Source organism: Microcaecilia unicolor, chromosome 8, assembly GCF_901765095.1.
Source record: "Microcaecilia unicolor chromosome 8, aMicUni1.1, whole genome shotgun sequence".
In the NCBI taxonomy this organism is placed as follows: Eukaryota; Metazoa; Chordata; class Amphibia; order Gymnophiona; family Siphonopidae; genus Microcaecilia; species Microcaecilia unicolor.
The window spans coordinates 233,228,210-233,245,300 of NC_044038.1; the positions used below are offsets into that span (position 1 = coordinate 233,228,210).

Here is a 17,091-nt window from a genome sequence, read left to right on the forward strand (position 1 = left end):
TCACTCACGTGCTTCGCTTAGAGAGAACATTAGTCGTGATGCCACTGCTATTCCAGTGCAGAAATGTAGCATTAATAAAGTTTCCAATGGATGAGACCAGTGGCATTCCTTGGTATGTTGCCACCTGAGTCGGTTCGCCGCTGTGTACCCCCCCCCCATCCCCCAGTTGCAGCGTCATCCATTCCCCCCCCCCCCAGGTGCAGCATGACACACACTCCCCAGGTTCAGCGTCTCCCCCCCCGGGTGCAGCATGACACCCCCCCCCCCCCCGGGTGCAGCGTCCTCCCGGTGCATCACCGTAGCCCCCGGCGCATCACCTCCAAGCCCCCCCTGGGTGCATTCTGTTTCGGGGCAGAGGGAGCAGGGAATCAGCGGAACCGACAGCTGTGTGGCTGCTTCCTGCAGCGTGCACCCGGGGTGGACCGCCCCCACCACCCCGCCCTCGGTACGCCACTGGATGAGACATGCCACCTTGTGCTTTTCTGTATAGAAATTTTCTGCCATCAGAACTTCACAGCCAGCTACAAAATGAGTGGTCATTTCCTGATTTTTCTTACAGAACATAAAGATGTATGTTGCAGTCCTGGGCTGCATCTATCGTCTTAGGGTTCCTTAACCATTCCTGTTTCTGCTTTTGATAAAAGAATGGTTCTTGGAGTAACCCTTTGTATTTCCTGCTGTATTGATACATTTTCTACGTCTTATTCCTCACTTGCTGATCTAATTCCTAGAAATGTTTTCCTCAAATTCTGTTGGGCCTGATTTTCAGCCTGTGGTGCTCAGCATTTTGTTGACTGCAGCTGGCGTTAAACCCAGAAATTCAATGCCGGGCCTTGTCAAATCAAATCAATTCTTGTATACCGCTAATATCCCCTTTCCAGAGTTCAGTGCGGTTTACATTCTAGGTGAGACAAAAGCTGATAATGTTAGTGTGAGGTATGAGAACAATTAGAGACCATTATAGGAAAGGATAATGGATGATACTAGGAGGTAGAAGTCAATGGATTGTTATGAAGCAGTCTTTGGGAAGAGAAAGGTTTTTAGCCTGTTCCTGAAGCTGAGGAAGGTGTTTTCTGTTCTGATGGCAATAGGTAGATCGTTCTATATTTTAACTCCAAGTACAGGGAATAGACAGCTGAAAGTCTTCCGATTTCAAATTGTCTTTTGAAACGGTGACGCTAGTATCAGTTGTTTTTTTCGGTCTGTTAGACTGGACCAAACGTAGCGAAGTGGTCTTAGTCAGCAGTTCAGAATGTTCAATAACCCAATACAGATCTATCTCCTGGTGACCCTGGGAAAGTCACTTAGGGGCCCTTTTACAAAGCCGTGGTAGGGTTAACACACGGCAGAACAACACTACAGCGGGGTGCGCCCAGGCGCCATGAGGTAGTTTTGTGTTTGCTGCGCATTTCCCATGCCGGAAAAGACTTTTCTATTTTCTAGCATGGGGGCACGGTGTAGGCGTGCTTGACAGTATTCAGCCATCACTGCATGCTGACTGATTACCGCCAGGTTAGCGTCTGAGCCTTTACCGTCTTCTAAACAGGTGGCGGTAAGGGCTCAGGCAGTAAATCGCCATGCACCAATATTTTTGTTAGCATACGGCTATTTATGACCTCCATTTGAAATAATGGAAATTCCGGCTGCGGTAACAAATGGCCTCGGCGCAAGGCAAATCCACGTGCCCACATTACCGCAGGCCGCGTTTTACCGCAGCTTTGTAAAAGGGCCTCTTTACCCCCACCCCTCCAGGTACAAAAAGATTGTGAGCCCACTGGGGACAGAGAAAGAAACTACCTGCATATTAATAAATGCATATAATCCCAATAAAATAAATTAAATGTAACCAAATATAAATCAAATTCATGACCCTTGACCCAGGCTGCTTAACAACTTTCTGTCATCACAAATAGAAACAACATTTGAAAATAACCAAAGCAGGGTAAAGGGAAGGAGAGGTAAAACTCAAAAACATACCAAAGTACAACATGGGACCTAGAATTTTTACAGATGAACCGTGCATAGGCAGTCCCTTATTTCTAATAGGCATTTCACATTGTTTTCAATAGCATTTGCTATTGTTTTGGGTGTACCAATGTGGCGGCAAGCCCCGTCTACTGGATTCGGTCCACATAATGAGCCAGATAGGCTTGTGCTGTCTGCTGTGTTCAATCTAACCTCCTTGTCCTCTACTGGTAACAGTAGTGAATGAGGACAAGGGGGAAACCCTCCCGCTCCTCATCTTTCAGAAAGTGGAGACCGAATAACTGTTTCTACTTGTGAGGAGAGAAACAGCGAGGATCCTGGGGAAGCCACTGGAAGACCTCAGAAGTGTTACAAGACGTATGAGGAGAGACTTGCTGACCTGAACATGTATACCTTGGAGGAAAGGAGAAACAAGGGTGATATGATACAGACGTTCAAATATTTGAAAGGTATTAATCTGCAAACTAACCTTTTCCGGAGAGGGGAAGGCGGTAGAACGAGAGGACATGAAATGAGATTGAAGGGGGGCAGACTCAGGAAAATGTCAGGAAGTATTTTTTCACATAGAGAGTGATGGATGCTTGGAATGCCCTCCCGCAGGAGGTGATGGAGATGAAAACGGTAACGGAATTCAAACATGCGTGGGATAAACATAAAGGAATCCTGTTCAGAAGAAATGGATCCTCAGGAGCTTAGCCGAGATTGGATAACAGAGCCGGTGGTGGGAGGCATGGCTGGTGGTTGGGAGGCGGGGATAGTGCTGGGCAGACTTGTACGGTCTGTGCCCTGAAAAAGACAGGTACAAATCAAGGTAAGGTACACACAAAAAAGTGGCACATTTCTTGGGCAGACTGGATGGACCGTGCAGGTCTTTTTCTGCCCTCATCTACTATGTGTGCAGCCAGCAGCATCCTGGCATGGTTTCCGCATGAGAAGTACTGGCACCTTTTTTGGCTAGAAAAGAATGCACTGAGCGGTTTACATATTCTCTGTACCTAGCGAGTTGACAATCAAAGCTTTGTAGCTTGGGCAATGGAGGGTTAAAGAGTTTATCCACCCATCCAATACTTTTCTATTTTTCTCTGGTCCCCTGCCCTTCACTGTGTTTCTCTCCTTATCAATGTTCTGTTTTCTCTTGCTCCCTTCCTTCCTTCCTACCTCCCTGATTTTTCTTTATCTCTCCCTCCTCAGTTGTTTCATGATTTATCTCTTTCTTTTTATTGTTGTCCTCGTTTCTTTTCCTTTTTGCTGGATGGTTCTTCTTCCATTATATTTGTCCTCTACTACTACTACTACTTAACATTTCTAAAGCGCTACTAGGGTTACGCAGCGCTGTACAATTTAACAAAGAGAGACAGTCCCTGCTCAAAGGGTTTACAATCTAAAAGACAAGTGAACAGTCAGTCCGATAGGGGCAGTCAAATTGGGGCAGTCTGGATTTACTGAACGGTAAGAGTTAGGTGCCGAGCGCAGCATTGAAGAGGTGGGCTTTAAGCAAAGACTTGAAGATGGGCAGGGAGGGGGCTTGGCGTAAGGGCTCAGGAAGGTTGTTCCAAGCATAGGGTGAGGTGAGGCAGAATGAGCGGAGCCTGGAGTTGGCGGTGGTGGAGAAGGGTACTGAGAGGAGGGATTTGTCCTATGAACGGAGGTTTTGGGCGGGAACATAAGGGGAGATGAGGGTAGAAAGGTAGTGAGGGGCAGCAGACTGAGTGCATTTGTAGGTAAGAAGGAGAAGCTTGAATTGAATGCGGTATCTGATTGGAAGCCAGTGAAGTGACCTGAGGAGAGGGGTGATATGAGTATATCGGTTCTGGCGGAATATGAGACGTGCAGCAGAGTTCTGAACAGATTGAAGGGGGGATAGATGGCTAAGTGGGAGGCCGGTGAGAAGTAATAGCAAGCGGTCTAGAGCCACCATTAGGTCTTCCGCAGTACGAACAGTGTGATCAGGAGCAATAGAAGGGAGGCTGGAGGAGACGGAGGAGTGAGGCTGATGTAGGTGCTTGTCTGGCACCATCTTCCCTAACCCAGGTTAATTGTTTTACACACTCAAATGGACAGTTTCAGCTCTATAGGAGCAGGGAAAGTGTATTGGGTACGCTTGAGTTTCTCCTGATTCGTATGCCCCCCTCCAATCACCCCCCCCCCGAGCATGTCTTTCCCCAACCCTTCTCTACACTTTTCTCATCTGTTCGAGCGTTCGCCTTCTCTGCTGCCCACTCTCCCCGTCCTTTTTTCCATCACTTCCAACGCAAGTCCTCCGATACCTTTCTGAAATGAGTTTTTATCCGCACGAGAAGGACACCGGGGCAACAATATTGATGTTAATCAGCTCTTATTGGGCTCAGCAAAAACCAAGGACACCTCAATCGGTACACAGAAACAGATTTCTCATTTGAGCGTCATCACAATTATAAATTCATCCCATCTCATTTGTAAGGGCATTTTCTAACTATAGCTGTTTATTCAAAGCAGTATTGCCTGCGTGTTGATGTGAAGCAATGGAGAGCGGCATATGCCAACGTGGCATTCTTGCCTTCTCATTTAAACGAAACATAACAAGGGCTCGGTTTACTGCTTAGTCACTAAGGTTTTGCAGGTACCACATGATAATTGCTGAAATTAACACATGGTAACTGCTAAACCTCTGTGTGGGAGCATTCTTGGAAGCAATTTTCCATTTAGGTACATAAGTACATAAGTAATGCCATACTGGGAAAAGACCAAGGGTCCATCGAGCCCAGCATCTTGTCCACGACAGCGGCCAATCCAGGCCAAGGGCACCTGGCAAGCTTCCCAAACGTACAAACATTCTATACATGTTATTCCTGGGATTTTGGATTTTTCCAAGTCCTTTTAGTAGCGGTTTATGGACTTGTCCTTCAGGAAACCGTCCAACCCCTTTTTAAACTCTGCTAAGCTAACCGCCTTCACCACATTTTCCGGCAATGAATTCCAGAGAAATAATAATGCAGAGAAAATTATATTAAGCCCAGGCTCTGCTAAAATTCCTGAAATAGTACTGATATTATTTACATAGGGAAAATGGCTTTCACTGGATCCAGAGCCGGTGCAAGGGTGGTGGGTACCCTAAGCCCCAGTGTTTCCCAAGTCCAGTCCTTGGTAAGCTGCTCACAGCTGGGGGGGCTGAATTAACCCCAGATATTCAATTCAAGCTCAGCCTCCGGCACTGAACATCCGGGTTCGTGAGGCAACCTGGAAGTTAACCAGGCACCAGCCAATATTCAGACTGGTGTCCAGATAAAGTTAGGAAAGAGTATTTGCCGTCTTAACGTTATCCACTTACTTAGCCATTTACTGGACTGAATATCGCCAGTGGCGTTCCTAGGGGGGGGCGGTGGGTGCGGTCCGCCCCGGGTGCACGCCGCTGGGGGGGGGGGGTGCCACGCGCCTGTCGGCTCCACTTGTTCTGTGCTCCCTCTGTCCCAGAACAGGTTACTTCCTGTTCCGGGGCAGAGGGAGCATGGAACGAGCGAAGCCGAAAGGCGCGCGGCACCCCCCCCCCCCCCCCCCAGCAGGTAAAAATGCACCCGGAGGGGTGTTGTTTTGCTGGGGGGAGGTGTCGTTTTGCCGGGGGGGGGGGGGGGGCGCATCGGTGATCCGCCCCGGGTGTCAGCTACCCTAGGAACGCCACTGAATATCGCCACTAATCGGCTAAAGAGTGGCTTCGCCCAAAACCCTGGACTGTCCCTAACTCAGAGCCCCTTTTACTAAGGCTTAACATCCTATTTCATTTATTTGTTGCATTTGTATCCCACATTTTCCCACCTATTTGCAGGCTCAATGTGGCTTACATTGTTCCGTCATGGCGATCACCATTTCCGGAGTGAGAGATACAAGTGGTAATACATAAAGATCATGATTGACTTTATAGTAGATTAAGCAGTCAAGTATAAAGAGTTCATATTCGGAATAAGAGGTAAAGTGGTATTGCGTTAAAGTTCTTTCGTGGTAGAGTAGGTTTTGGTAGTCGCGTGCACAGAGTTGGGTTTTATCCAGTTCAGGCTTCAGTTTCGTTGTCTGGTGATTAGGATGGATCAGTGTGGTATGCCTTGTTGAACCTATGGGCCAGATGGCACTTAGCACTTGCTAATGTCCATTACGGCATGATGACGTTTAATGTGAGCAAGTGCAAAGTGACACATGAGGGAAAGAGGAACCCAAACTATAGCTACGTAATGCAAGGTTCCATATTTGGAGTCACCGATCAGGAAAAGGATCTTGGTGTCATTGTTGATGATACGTTGAAATCCTCTTGCTCAATGTGCGGTGGCAGCTAAGAAAGCAAATAGAATGTTAAGTATTATTAGGAAAGGAATGGAAAACAAAAATGAGGACATTATAATGCCTTTGTATCGCTCCATGTGACTGCACTTCAAATATTGTGTGCAATTCAGGTCACCGCAACTCAAAAATGATATGGTGACATTAGAAAAGATACAGAGAAGGGTAATGAAAATGATAAAGTGGATGGGATGACTTCCCTATGAGGAAAGGCTAAAGCAACTAGGGCTCTTCAGCTTGGAAAAAAGACAGGTCTATAAAATACTGAGTGGAGTGGTACGGATAGACGTGGATTGCTTGTTTACTCTTTCCAAAAATACTAGGACTAGGGAGCACGCAAGGAAGCTACTAAGTAGTAAATTTAAACAACTCAGAGAAAATAATTAAACTCTGGAATTTGTTGCCAGAGAATGTGGAAAAAGCAGTTAGCTTAGCAGGGTTTTAAAAAAAAAAAGGTTTGGATAATCTCCTAAAAGAAAAGTCCATAAGCAGTAGAAAATATTTTTCTATTTTCTACCATGGAGGTTGTTCCCAGTGGTAATCAGCAGTGTGGCCATGTTGGAAAATGCTGCATGGTTACCATGCGGGTAGCGCGTGAGCCCTTTCCATTAAGTCAATGGTTGGCGGTAAGGGCTCAGGCCACAAACAGGCATGTGCTACTTTTAATTTTTGCACATGCCCATTAAAAAATGGCCTTTTCCTCAGCCACGGTAAAAAAGTGTCCCGGCGCGTGCCAAAAAGATGCGCCCACACTACCGCAGGCCACTGTTTACCGTGGCTTTGTAAAAGGACCCCTAGGAGCAGTAAGCGCTGAAGAGGGGAAATAGGACGGAGGTCATAAGCACTGAGGAGGGGAGAGAGCAGGAATAGCAAGTGTTAGGGATGAGAGAAGAGGACCCTGCACACTTTGGGAAGAGAGAGCCCCTGGGCTGTAAATATGGAAGAGGAAATGGATAAGAAGAGACGTCATCTGAAGGAAGAAAGAGCATCACTTGAAATTTCTCTTTCATTTATTGGAACGGTGTGAGGGCCAGAGCTGTCAGCGCTGGGATTTCATCCATCCATTTAAACTCACAAAAACCATGTTTTTGATTGCGAACATGCATCACAGGTGGCACGAGAACTCAAGCAGCTGTTCCCATTGATGGATAGAGTACATAGACATCTTCTGACCTGTGCTTGTATGTTATCTGCCTCTGTGTAGCACTGCTCTCCATCACTGAGACAGCTGCTGTGTTATAACATTCCCCAAGCAGGCCCTGGATGCAAAGCTATCTCATATACACTACTTACACAGACACGTGTTCATAGTGGTTAGGGTGGTGGACTTTGGTCCTGGGGAACTGAGGAACTGAGTTCGATTCCCACTTCAGGCACAGGCAGCTCCTTGTGACTCTGGCAAGTCACTTAACCCTCCATTGCCCCATGTAAGCCGCATTGAGCCTGCCATGAGTGGGAAAGCACAAATGTAACAAAAATAAAATAGATATTATTGGAGATTCTACATGGAATGTTGCTACTATTGGAGATTCTACATGGAATGTTGCTATTCCACTAGCAACATTCCATGTAGAAGGCTGCGCAGGCTTCTGTTTCTGTGAGTCTGATGTCCTGCACGTACGTGCAGGACGTCAGACTCAAAGAAGCAGAAGCCTGCGTGGCCACATTGGTGATCTGCAAGGGCCGACTTCTACATGGAATGTTGCTAGTGGAATAGCAACATTCCATGTAGAATCTCAAATAGTAGCAACAGTGGAGGAGTGGCCTAGTGGTTAGGGTGGTGGACTTTGGTCCTGAGGAACTGAGTTCAATTCCCACTTCAGGCACAGGCAGCTCCTTGTGACTCTGGGCAAGTCACTTAACCCTCCATTGCCCCATGTAAGCCGCATTGAGCCTGCCATGAGTGGGAAAGCGTGGGGTACAAATGTAACAAAAATAAAATAGATACTATTGGAGATTCTACATGGAATGTTGCTACTATTGGAGATTCTACATGGAATGTTGCTATTCCACTAGCAACATTCCATGTTCCATGTAGAAGGCTGCACAGGCTTCTGTTTCTGTGAGTCTGACGTGCAGGACGTCAGACTCACAGAAGCAGAAGCCTGCGCGGCCACATTGGTGATCTGCAAGGGTGGTGGTGGACTTTGGTGGTTAGGGTGGTGGACTTTGGTCCTGGGGAACTGAGTTTGATTCCCACTTCAGGCACAGGCAGCTCCTTGTGACTCTGGGCAAGTCACTTAACCCTCCATTGCCCCATGTAAGCCGCATTGAGCCTAGCATGAGTGGGAAAGCGTGGGGTACAAATGTAACAAAAATAAAATAGATACTATTGGAGATTCTACATGGAATGTTGCTACTATTGGAGATTCTACATGGAATGTTGCTATTCCACTAGCAACATTCCATGTAGAAGGCTGCGCAGGCTTCTGCTTCTGTGAGTCTGACGTCCTGCCACATTGGTGATCTGCAAGGGCCGACTTCTACATGGAATGTTGCTAGTGGAATAGCATGTAGAATCTCAAATAGTAGCAACAGTGGAGGAGTGGCCTAGTGGTTAGGGTGGTGGACTTTGGTCCTGAGGAACTGAGTTCAATTCCCACTTCAGGCACAGGCAGTTCCTTGTGACTCTGGGCACATCACTTAACCCTCCATTGCCCCATGTAAGCCACATTGAGCCTGCCATGAGTGGGAAAGCACAGGGTACAAATGTAACAAAAAAAAAAAAAAAAAATATATATATATACATATACACGTATAGAAAAAGAGAGAAAAAAAGATTGGTGCTTTCACTGTCTGTATTGTACAAGTGTGTGACCTTGTCCATTATCAAAAGCTTTTCCTTTTGACGATCAAGAACAAGGAGAGGGATTTCCGTTAAATCAAAAGTGACAAACCCACAGAGTGAATATAGAAGCCCCTCCCCGGACACGGAAGCTTTACAGATATGCACTATCCACAGTTAAACTATGGAATGGCCTCCCAAAAGCTGTGAAAACAATCCATGACCACCTGACCTTCAGGAAATCACTAGAAACCAACCTCTTCAAAAAGGCCTACCCCAACGACCCTACGTAAACCTCTTCACCCAAAAACACAGCATGCCTAATGATCGTACTGGACAACACACAATCTTCATCCCTTCCAACCCTCCACATATACCTCATTCGATCACTATACAACCTTGTATTTGCTATCAACCGACTGGGCATACGCCTTGACGGTACAATGTAAGCCACATTGAGCCTGCAAATAGGTGGGAAAATGTGAGATACAAATGCAACAAGTAAATAAAAATAAACATTTTGTATGCTCTTATTAAATTTTGTTATGAAAGACTTGGAATCCATTTTCTATCTGTTTCATGCTGTTCGGTTTGAGTATAAATTACTCCTGGGGGAATTCTATGCAAAAGTTTTGAAAATTCTGCGCATAATATTTGAAAATTCTGCAAAGTTCTGCATTGTTTATTTGAAGTGTTTTTGCACAGAACTTCCCCATGATAAGGCCTGATGTCTCCTCATGCTTTTTCCCTCCTCAGGTTCCAGCCTCCCCAATTCCATCTGTCACTCCAACTGCAATTCTCTTTAACTCCAGCAAGACCCCTGATTCTGTTTGCCCCCTAAGATTTCTCCCACATGCAATACCCACCCCCCCCCCCGGCTCTCATTCTCCCTCCCCCAGACGCATCCTTAAGCTTCATCTTCCCCACACTCACATTGTTTTCCTCCTACTCCTACCCCCACCCCCACCCCCATGGCACTATCTCAGCTTTCTCTGCTCCCTCCCATGCTCATGACACACTTTCAGCTTTCTCCTCCGCCCCCTCAAAAAAAAGAATCTCCAATGCATACTCTCACCTTTCTCTGGGGATAGGGAAATACCTATTGTACCTGAATGTAGCTTGTCTTCAGCAACTACTGAAAGAACGTGAGCTAAATGCTAAAATTAAAAAAAAAAAGATAAAATATCATTTTATCACAGCACTAATTTGTGAAGTGATGTGTATGCATGGCAAGGAGGGATGCAAAGCTAAAGTTCACCTAGGTTGCAATTATCCTTGCACCAGCCCTTGAAGGTAACTACACCCTACACCCCTTCCCGTGCACTCTGCTCCATGGATAAATCCTTCTTATCTGTTCCCTTCTCCACTACTGCCAACTCCAGACTTCGCGCCTTCTGTCTCGCTGCACCCTACGCCTGGAATAAACTTCCTGAGCCCCTACGTCTTGCCCCATCCTTGGCCACCTTTAAATCTAGACTGAAAGCCCACCTCTTTAACATTGCTTTTGACTCGTAACCACTCGCCTCCATCTACCCTCCTCTCTTCCTTCCCATTCACATTAATTGATTTGATTTGCTTACTTTATTTATTTTTTGTCTATTAGATTGTAAGCTCTTTGAGCAGGGACTGTCTTTCTTCTATGTTTGTGCAGCGCTACGTATGCCTTGTAGCACTATAGAAATGCTAAATAGTAGTAGTAGTAGTTAACACCCACGTGGCAACCAAATCTCATTCTAGGCCTCTAACAGTCTACATTCTCTTCTATACCCACATCTCCCTTGCACTTACACATCCGCACCTCGTAAACCCACACTCCCAAACTTCTACAGTCACAGCCTTCTATCACTCACAGGTCACCCAGTTAATTACTTATACCTACATAAGTACATAAGTAATGCCGTACTGGGAAAAGACCAAAGGTCCATTGAGCCCAGCATCCTGTCCCCGACAGAGGCCAATCCAGGTCAAGGGCACCTGGCAAGCTACCCATGCCACTCGCATCCCACTCATACCTCCCTGCCACTCGCATCCCACCCAGTTGCTTACCCAGGCCTCGCTCAGTTACTACTCATGTAATCCTACCCTCCTGAAACAGGACTTTGTGTTAGGGATGGGCAGTGATTTGAAAGGCCATGAGGAATGTAAACAGCATTTCCCTTGTCATTCATATGTTTCTAACCTGTAAGAACAGGGAAAAAGCCAAAATGTCAGGTTCCTTTCCAATGTGGAGATTAAACGAGCAGATCAAAGTGACATCCAAAGGATTTTATTAGAGATATCACATATAAGAACTTTGGTATATATATAATATCTCTAATAAAATCCTTTGGATGTCACTTTGATCTGCTCGTTTAATCTCCACGTTGGGTCTTGCAGATCGCTTGCCTTGTTGGTTTTTTGGGACCCTCAATGCGGTTAAATTTCATATTTTTGTTTACTATAAATTTCAACCAAATGAAAAAGAGCCCTTGTCAATGTGCACATTGTTTGTATTTTAGTCAGGGATCAGAAGTGATAATGTCCTCCGATTCCATCAACTGTGAACAATCTTTTTAGATTTATTTAAGCATTAATGGTGGGGTGGATTAGCACAGTAAAGTGCTGCCAGGCTGGAATTTGTCAGAGGTCAGTGGTGATTTATTTCTTTATCATTTCTATTAAAAACTAAATGGATTACAAACGGTAAATAAAATTAATCAATATAAAAGTTCAGAATCTGCAACCTATCTTGATGATATTGAAAGTTTGTTCCATTCCAGAGGTCCTAATATAGAACGTACAAAATACATTCTCACTAATGATGAAAGTGTCAGCTGAAATGACTCCTCTGACCCAAGTGACTGTGTTGGAAGTAGATTTTTTTTTTTAATAACACTTGTGATTTGAACAAAACTTGTGAGCCCACTAAGTACAGAGAGAGTACCTGCATGTAATATGTAAACCATTTTGATTGTACCACAGGTTATCAATAGAAATCAAACAAAATAAAACATGGAAAAGAAAATAAGACGATACCTTTTTTATTGGACATAACTTAATACATTTCTTGATTAGCTTTCGAAGGTCGCCCTTCTTCCTCAGATCGGAAATAAGCAAATGTGTTAACTGACAGTGTATATAAGTGAAAACATTCAAGCATTACTATGACAGTAAAATAGATACCATTGGAGATTCTACATGGAATGTTGCTACTATTGGAGATTCTACATGGAATGTTGCTATTCCACTAGCAACATTCCATGTAGAAGGCTGCGCAGGCTTCTGTTTCTGTGAGTCTGACGTCCTGCACGTACGTGCAGGACGTCAGACTCACAGAAGCAGAAGCCTGCGCGGCCACATTGGTGATCTACAAGGGCCGACTTCTACATGGAATAGCAACATTCCATGTAGAATCTATAGAAATCAAACAAAATAAAACATGGAAAAGAAAATAAGATGATACCCTTTTTATTGGACATAACTTAATACATTTCTTGATTAGCTTTCGAAGGTTGCCCTTCTTCGTCAGATCGGAAATAAGCAAATGTGCTAGCTGACAGTGTATATAAGTGAAAAACATTCAAGCATTACTATGACAGTCTGGCAGGGTGGGAGGATGGGGGTGGGTCGGAGGTATGCATGGGGACATCAAAGCATATCATTGATATTCTAACAGGATGGGTGTGGATAGGTGAGGAGGGGTGGGGTGATCAACAGAGACATACAGCTTTATGGTTTATAATGGGTTAGGAACCCCAGATCCTTGTTAAGTCCTTTCTGTTGGGTGTTAAAATATTCAATCATTCTGACTTCAAAGGTCTTACGTTCTTGTATGGTTTTAAAGTTACCTTTCAGGATTCTCACTGTGAAGTCACTGGTACAGTGTCCTGGTCCTGTAAAATGTTGACCAACTGGCGTGGGAACCCTGCTGGCACCAGTATTGTTCATGTGATGTCTATGTAAATTGAATCTTGTCTTAAGCATCTGGCCTGTTTCTCCAATATAGCATCCTTCGTTACATTTTTTACACTGAATGATATATACCACATTGGAAGATGAGCAAGTGAAAGATTCCTTTATGTTGAATATCTTTCCTTTGTGGATGACTGTGGGGTCCTGTGAAATGTTTTGGCATAGTTTGCAACTGGATAAATTACAGGGAAGTGTGCCCTTCTGTTCCTTTTCAGTCTGTGATGGAAGTTTACTTCTGATTAGCTTGTGTTTTAAGTTGGGTGGCTGTCGGAAGGCCAGTACTGGTGGTAACTCAAATGCATGATCCTTACTTTACCTGCTGAAAAAAGTATACAGTGGTGGAAATAAGTATTTGATCCCTTGCTGATTTTGTAAGTTTGCCCACTGACAAAGACATGAGCAGCCCATAATTGAAGGGTAGGTTATTGGTAACAGTGAGAGATAGCACATCACAAATTAAATCCGGAAAATCACATTGTGGAAAGTATATGAATTTATTTGCATTCTGCAGAGGGAAATAAGTATTTGATCCCCCACCAACCAGTAAGAGATCTGGCCCCTACAGACCAGGTAGATGCTCCAAATCAACTCGTTACCTGCATGACAGACAGCTGTCGGCAATGGTCACCTGTATGAAAGACACCTGTCCACAGACTCAGTGAATCAGTCAGACTCTAACCTCTACAAAATGGCCAAGAGCAAGGAGCTGTCTAAGGATGTCAGTGACAAGATCATACACCTGCACAAGGCTGGAATGGGCTACAAAACCATCAGTAAGACGCTGGGCGAGAAGGAGACAACTGTTGGTGCCATAGTAAGAAAATGGAAGAAGTACAAAATGACTGTCAATCGACAAAGATCTGGGGCTCCACGCAAAATCTCACCTCGTGGGGTATCCTTGATCATGAGGAAGGTTAGAAATCAGCCTACAACTACAAGGGGGGAACTTGTCAATGATCTCAAGGCAGCTGGGACCACTGTCACCACGAAAACCATTGGTAACACATTACGACATAACGGATTGCAATCCTGCAGTGCCCGCAAGGTCCCCCTGCTCCGGAAGGCACATGTGACGGCCCGTCTGAAGTTTGCCAGTGAACACCTGGATGATGCCGAGAGTGATTGGGAGAAGGTGCTGTGGTCAGATGAGACAAAAATTGAGCTCTTTGGCATGAACTCAACTCGCCGTGTTTGGAGGAAGAGAAATGCTGCCTATGACCCAAAGAACACCGTCCCCCACTGTCAAGCATGGAGGTGGAATGTTATGTTTTGGGGGTGTTTCTCTGCTAAGGCACAGGACTACTTCACCGCATCAATGGGAGAATGGATGGGGCCATGTACCGTACAATTCTGAGTGACACCTCCTTCCCTCCGCCAGGGCCTTAAAAATGGGTCGTGGCTGGGTCTTCCAGCACGACAATGACCCAAAACATACAGCCAAGGCAACAAAGGAGTGGCTCAGGAAGAAGCACATTAGGGTCATGGAGTGGCCTAGCCAGTCACCAGACCTTAATCCCATTGAAAACTTATGGAGGGCAGCTGAAGCTGCGAGTTGCCAAGCGACAGCCCAGAACTCTTAATGATTTAGAGATGATCTGCAAAGAGGAGTGGACCAAAATTCCTCCTGACATGTGTGCAAACCTCATCATCAACTACAGAAGACGTCTGACCGCTGTGCTTGCCAACAAGGGTTTTGCCACCAAGTATTAGGTCTTGTTTGCCAGAGGGATTAAATACTTATTTCCCTCTGCAGAATGCAAATAAATTCATATACTTTCCACAATGTGATTTTCCGGATTTAATTTGTGATGTGCTATCTCTCACTGTTACCAATAACCTACCCTTCAATTATGGGCTGCTCATGTCTTTGTCAGTGGGCAAACTTACAAAATCAGCAAGGGATCAAATACTTATTTCCACCACTGTATTTCCATGTTTATTTATGGGGTTATCTGTAAACTGACAACTATCATGTTATGTAAATTGAATGCAATTCTTTTTTTAACACATGGCTGTAGACTGGAAAATTGCAATAAAGTTCAAGAATATATTTTCACTGTTGATAGCTATCAAGCCCAAGCAAGACTTTAACCTGCAACCTTTTGGGGTGGGAGCATAGGCGGTCGGTGGCCCAACTGTTTGGGGAGGCTAAAGTGGGTGGGGTTAGGGGTGGGGCCAGGGGTGGGGTTAGGGGTGGGGCTTAAATCCGTAATTGTCTGATAACACACAGAAAAAATAAATAAATAAAATAAAGTCACAATACCTTTTATTAAATTTAGATATTAGATATGTATCATATGTCAAAGAATAAAGTGGTTGCTCAAAGCATATTCTAAGCACAATCGCTCAACTGCAAAACACTATGCACAACTTTGTGCAAAAACACACTCAGAACCTTACTGTACCATAAATATTACACTGGGCAGAACCTAATACACCAACATACCACCCATACGGAAAATGCAGACCATCAACAATATGAAACACCCTAATTCATGTTTAATGTGGGATAAAATGCCATAAATAAGTAAATAAATATAAACTTTTAATGTTGAGCACCTGATTCTCAAAGTGGACATACCGTGTTTCCCCGAAAATAGGACATCCTCCGAAAGTAAGACCTAGTAGAGGTCTTGCTTAAATTTGAAAATATAAGGCATCCCCCGAAAATAAGACCTAGCAGGGGAGGCCTTATTTTTCGGGGAAACATCGGGGTCACCCCCCCACCCGAGATCGCCGGCTCCCCCCCTCGATCAGCGGCTCCCCCCGCCCTCAGTCACTCCCGGAACCAACCTCTTAACCGCTTCCTTTCACCTTCGCACTCGCCGCAAGCAGCAGGGCTGGCCACTCCTTCCTTCCGTGTCCCGCCCTCGTCTGACGTTACGTTACGTCAGGCGAGGGCGGGACACGGAAGGAAGGAGTGGCCTGCCCTGCTGCTTGCGGCGAGTGCGAAGATGAATGGTGAAAGGAAGCATTTAAGAGGTTAGTTACTTCCGGGAGCGACTGAGGGCAGGGGGAGCCACCGATCGAGGAGGGGAGCCGGCGATCTCGGGGGGGGGGGGGGGGGAGTGACCCCGATGTTTCCCCGAAAAATAAGGCCTCCCCTGAAAATAAGACCTAGCAGGTCTTGGGGAGCAAAATTTAATATAAGACAGTGTCTTATTTTCAGGGAAACACGGTAGTCCAAACACTATAATGAAAATAAAATGATCTTTTCTACCTTTGTTTGGTGACTTTTTCTGATCATGCTGGTCCAGTATCTGCTGCTATCTGTTCTCAGTGCAGGTCAGGAAGTCATCCCCATTAAATATCTCCCTGGCAACCCAGGACACCTCCAGCCAACCCCCCCCCCCCCCCCTACTCTCCCAGCAGTAAGGTAAACAAACCATAAACCAATTTCTACAATTGGTTACACAAGGCTAGAGGGCTTTCACTGCAGCTCCTGCTGTGAGGATGGAGGTAAATCAACAATTTAAACCCCTCAGAGCACAGCAGGGGAGGCTTAGCCTGTCCAAGCCTCTTATACCAGGCGCCTATGGGTGGGAGGCAGCTGCCTTCCCAAAGGAACCGTTCTGTCTCTTGGGAGTCTGGTTGTAGCCTGGCCATTTCTAGCTGTGTCTTATATTTCTGATACTCTTTATTCTTGTTTCCTGATTAGTCCAGCAGGGACCACATTAGGGCAGGCTTGAGCATTTCTACCCCACTTTTGGGTTTATTTCCTATTGCCAGTGGCGTAGGAAGGGGGGGGGGGGCGGTGGGGCGGTCTGCCCCGGGTGCACGCGCTGGGGGTGTGTCGGATCCACTGTTTCCCTGCTCCCTCTGCCCCGGAACAGGTTACTTCCTGTTCCGGGGCAGAGAGAGCAAGGAACCAGCAGAGCCGACGCAGCTCCCAGCGACGTGCACTCGGGGGCAGATCGGCCCTCTCGCCCGCCCCTCGCTTCCTAATTAAAGTGAGAATGCGCTCCGGGAGGGGAGGGTGCGCTCCGGATGGGGGAGGGGGTGCGCTGAGGGGGGGCGCCGTGCTGCACCCGGGGGGGGGGGGGTGCGCAGCGGCGACCCGCCCC

The 17,091-nt window shown here is 45.9% G+C and overlaps 1 protein-coding gene across 1 annotated transcript in view; it reads right to left on the reverse strand.

Annotated features, from left to right (window-relative positions):
- The window catches only part of CTNNBL1 (catenin beta like 1), a 297,567-nt gene extending 281,301 nt beyond the window's left edge, over positions 1-16,266 (reverse strand). Inside the window, exons 1-2 of the mRNA XM_030212603.1 lie at positions 16,248-16,266; positions 11,804-11,840 (exon numbers count right to left, since the gene is read on the reverse strand). Coding sequence (XP_030068463.1) covers positions 11,804-11,830 — 27 coding nt within the window. The 5' untranslated portion in view covers positions 11,831-11,840; positions 16,248-16,266. The remainder of the gene's footprint in view (positions 1-11,803; positions 11,841-16,247) is intronic.
- Between the last annotated feature and the right edge of the window lie 825 nt (positions 16,267-17,091).